Genomic DNA, 3,055 nt, shown 5'->3' with positions numbered 1-3,055 from the left:
TAATGAAATTAATTTGTAATCTAACTGGACTTAAATTCGAGGCATCCTTGGCGTCTGCGTGTCAGCTCAGGTGAGTGACGTCAGCAGAGCAGGTGCTGGGACCGCAGATCTCGCGGCTGGAAAACGGGGAAGTTTACCGAGGGAAATCCAAGGATGTCCTGTCCTTCCGACCGAAGGGAAAGAGTCTCAATTTAATCTTCGCGAAACGAACGATGCTGTGAACCTGTGGGCCTATGTCGTGGAGAGGGAACGTGGCTGCGCTATGGAAAGAAGGAACATTACAGAATCGCTATTCATATATAAAACCGTTACCCCTCTCTCGCGCTCACCCCATCTCTTTCTCTCTCGCTCTCTCTCTCTCTCGCTCTCTCTCTCTCTCTCTCTCTCTCAGTGGTGTTCCCAGTTCAGCCTTTTTTGTAGTGTGTGTGTGTGTGTGTCGACGTTCATCCACACACACCGCCCCACCTGATATTCCCCGGATCACAAGCGTCTGGAAAGCATCGCCCGTCGTTGGAACAGAAGGAGCCAAACAGAAAATAATTTACGCATAACGCGGGGAAAAGGTTTGGCAAAACAAAATGACAGCACTGAAATAAAGGACTCGACACGTAAAAAACGGGGAAAGGGAGTTTGGATATCTGACTCGAATAATGCGTGTTCGTCACGGACGCTGCTGTAGGGGACCCGGAGCTGCGACGGATGGGGTGACACACGCTGCGTGGCGGTCCCGACGCCGGGCCCCCGGGTTGTGTGCGTCCTGGGCCGGTCTCCGGTGCTAACGAGGGCGATTCCGACAGGATGCAGGGGGTGACGGTGACCGGAGAGGCGCCCACTCTGAGTGGAGGCGGAAGGGAGGAGGTGAGACGTGGCGTCTGCGTTATTTTCTCGGTATAAAATATGTTTACATAAGTCACCCTACCCCGATATTTTCTACGATCTATTTTAATTATCCGATCACTGTGTTTTTATTTAGTAGTCTGTACATTTGCAGATGTAATTATGAGAGGGGAGGTAGCCTGCCCAGGTATGGGACATCACATCCCCGACCGTTGACCGAAGTTCCCGCCCCAGCAGCCCGATAGTGCACGCGGGGAAATGACGGGTATTATAAAGCACTTGCAACGCTATCCCGGCTCTGTAAACACGGCACAAGTGCTGCGCTAATTACAGTATGGTGATGGTGTTCGTGCGCTCTACGGACACACAGCGTGCGTGTGCGCGTCTGGACCCACTCTCCTGTTTACTGTTCGTTCCCATCGAAACCGTATTTTGAGCAGAACGGGGTCGCGGAAAGGAGAAAGGGGGGGAGGTGTGCTATCGATTCAGCGGGACACGTGAGATCATCCTGGTCCGCCAAAACAACGAAACGACTGGATACATAATTCAGACAGTTAAGAGAGAGAGACCCAGTCTCTGAACTTGCAGCAGCCCAAGGTGAAACCCCCAAATTGCACAAACAGTCGAGCAACTGCTGCTGTCACCTTCAGCAGCTACTGGTGCATCACGAAGCCTGTGCCCCTGGACTGAACGTGAGAGAGGAGTTTTCAGGGAGAGACGGGCGGTGTATGGCTCAGATTGTCCAGCCCTGGGTCTGGTACGCGCTGCTTCCTGTGGAACATTAGCCTGCCTGCATTGCAGCTTTGCCTCACGGCTCAGCTTCACTGCATCCATCTTTAACCTTCCCACTCCAAAAGACTTTGGCAGAGTCCCTCTAGTGCCACTGATACCAACCCCCTCCCTCCTCTCTCACACTCTCTCTCTCAGACACAAATACACACACACACACACACACACACAAGCCTACAACTGTCCCCGGTGAATTACCGAATATGGGCTAGTGGCAGGAGGCAAACGCAAGCGCTAATTGTCCTATCGATGAAGAGTCCTTACAGATAATCAATGTTTTCCTTGTAAAAGTTTGAGGATGGTTTGTAAACCCTACTGAAAAAAGAAGAAGCTCAAGCTAGGTTTTGAAACAGCTCAGCTATAGCTATACCAGCTCATACCCAGCTAGACCAGCTCATACCCAGCTAGGCCAGCTTTGTGACCAGCTTGGCCATGTTGGTTGACCAGCTCATACCCAGATAGACTAGCTTTGAGACCAGTTTGAGCATCTCAGTTTTCAAGCTGGTTAAGTTGGCATAACTGGATTTTACTGCAGGGAAGTCCCGTTTTGAGAGATCCCAGATCAAAGATGTTGTGCACACTAAACCATCCCATTCATTAATTTAATTCCCAACAACAGGTAACCATACTGCGTGGACCAAGTGATACACTGTCAACAGTCATGTCACCAGCTGAGGCCCTCTCCTCTTTGACTCTTAAGATCTACACTCTCTCTTAGGAAAAAAGGGTTCTTCAGCTTGTCTCCTTATAGCACAGTTGTCAAACTCCAGTCCTGTAGGACATCAGTGTCTGCAGGTTTAACTCCGGTCCTGGAGGGCCACAGTGTCTGTGGGTTTAACTCCAGTCCTGGAGGGCTGCAGTGTCTGCAGGTTTAACTCCAGTCCTGGAGGGCCGCAGTGTCTGCAGGTTTAACTCCAGTCCTGGAGGGCCGCAGTGTCTGCAGGTTTAACTCCAGTCCTGGAGGGCCGCAGTGTCTGCAGGTTTAACTCCGGTCCTGGAGGGCCGCAGTGTCTGCAGGTTTAACTCCAGTCCTGGAGGGCCGCAGTGTCTGCAGGTTTAACTCCAGTCCTGGAGGGCCGCAGCGTCTGCAGGTTTAACTCCAGTCCTGGAGGGCCGCAGTGTCTGCAGGTTTAACTCCGGTCCTGGAGGGCCGCAGTGTCTGCAGGTTTAACTCCGGTCCTGGAGGGCCGCAGTGTCTGCAGGTTTAACTCCAGTCCTGGAGGGCTGCAGTGTCTGCAGGTTTAACTCCAGTCCTGGAGGGTTGGTGTGAATGCAGGATTAACTCCAGTCCTGGAGGGTTGGTGTGTATGCAGGTTTAACTCCAGTCCTGGAGGGTTGGTGTGTATGCAGGACCAACTTGTACTTTTAATTTAAACAATCTGTCATTGCCGCCACATTCTGTAATATAAACAACAGCTGATAAATGTTC

At 51.6% G+C, this 3,055-nt stretch overlaps 1 protein-coding gene across 1 annotated transcript in view; it reads left to right on the top strand.

Annotated features, from left to right (window-relative positions):
• Positions 1-425: 425 nt before the first annotated feature.
• The window catches only part of LOC133120170 (transmembrane protein 151A-like), a 20,980-nt gene continuing 18,350 nt past the window's right edge, over positions 426-3,055 (top strand). The window contains exon 1 of the mRNA XM_061230246.1: positions 426-858. Within this exon, the coding sequence (XP_061086230.1) occupies positions 799-858 (60 nt within the window). The 5' untranslated portion in view covers positions 426-798. The remainder of the gene's footprint in view (positions 859-3,055) is intronic.

This window comes from Conger conger, unplaced genomic scaffold (assembly GCF_963514075.1).
Source record: "Conger conger unplaced genomic scaffold, fConCon1.1 SCAFFOLD_61, whole genome shotgun sequence".
Taxonomy (NCBI): Eukaryota; Metazoa; Chordata; class Actinopteri; order Anguilliformes; family Congridae; genus Conger; species Conger conger.
The sequence above is the reverse complement of the archived record's forward strand: the minus strand, read 5'-3'. Positions and strand labels throughout refer to the sequence as shown.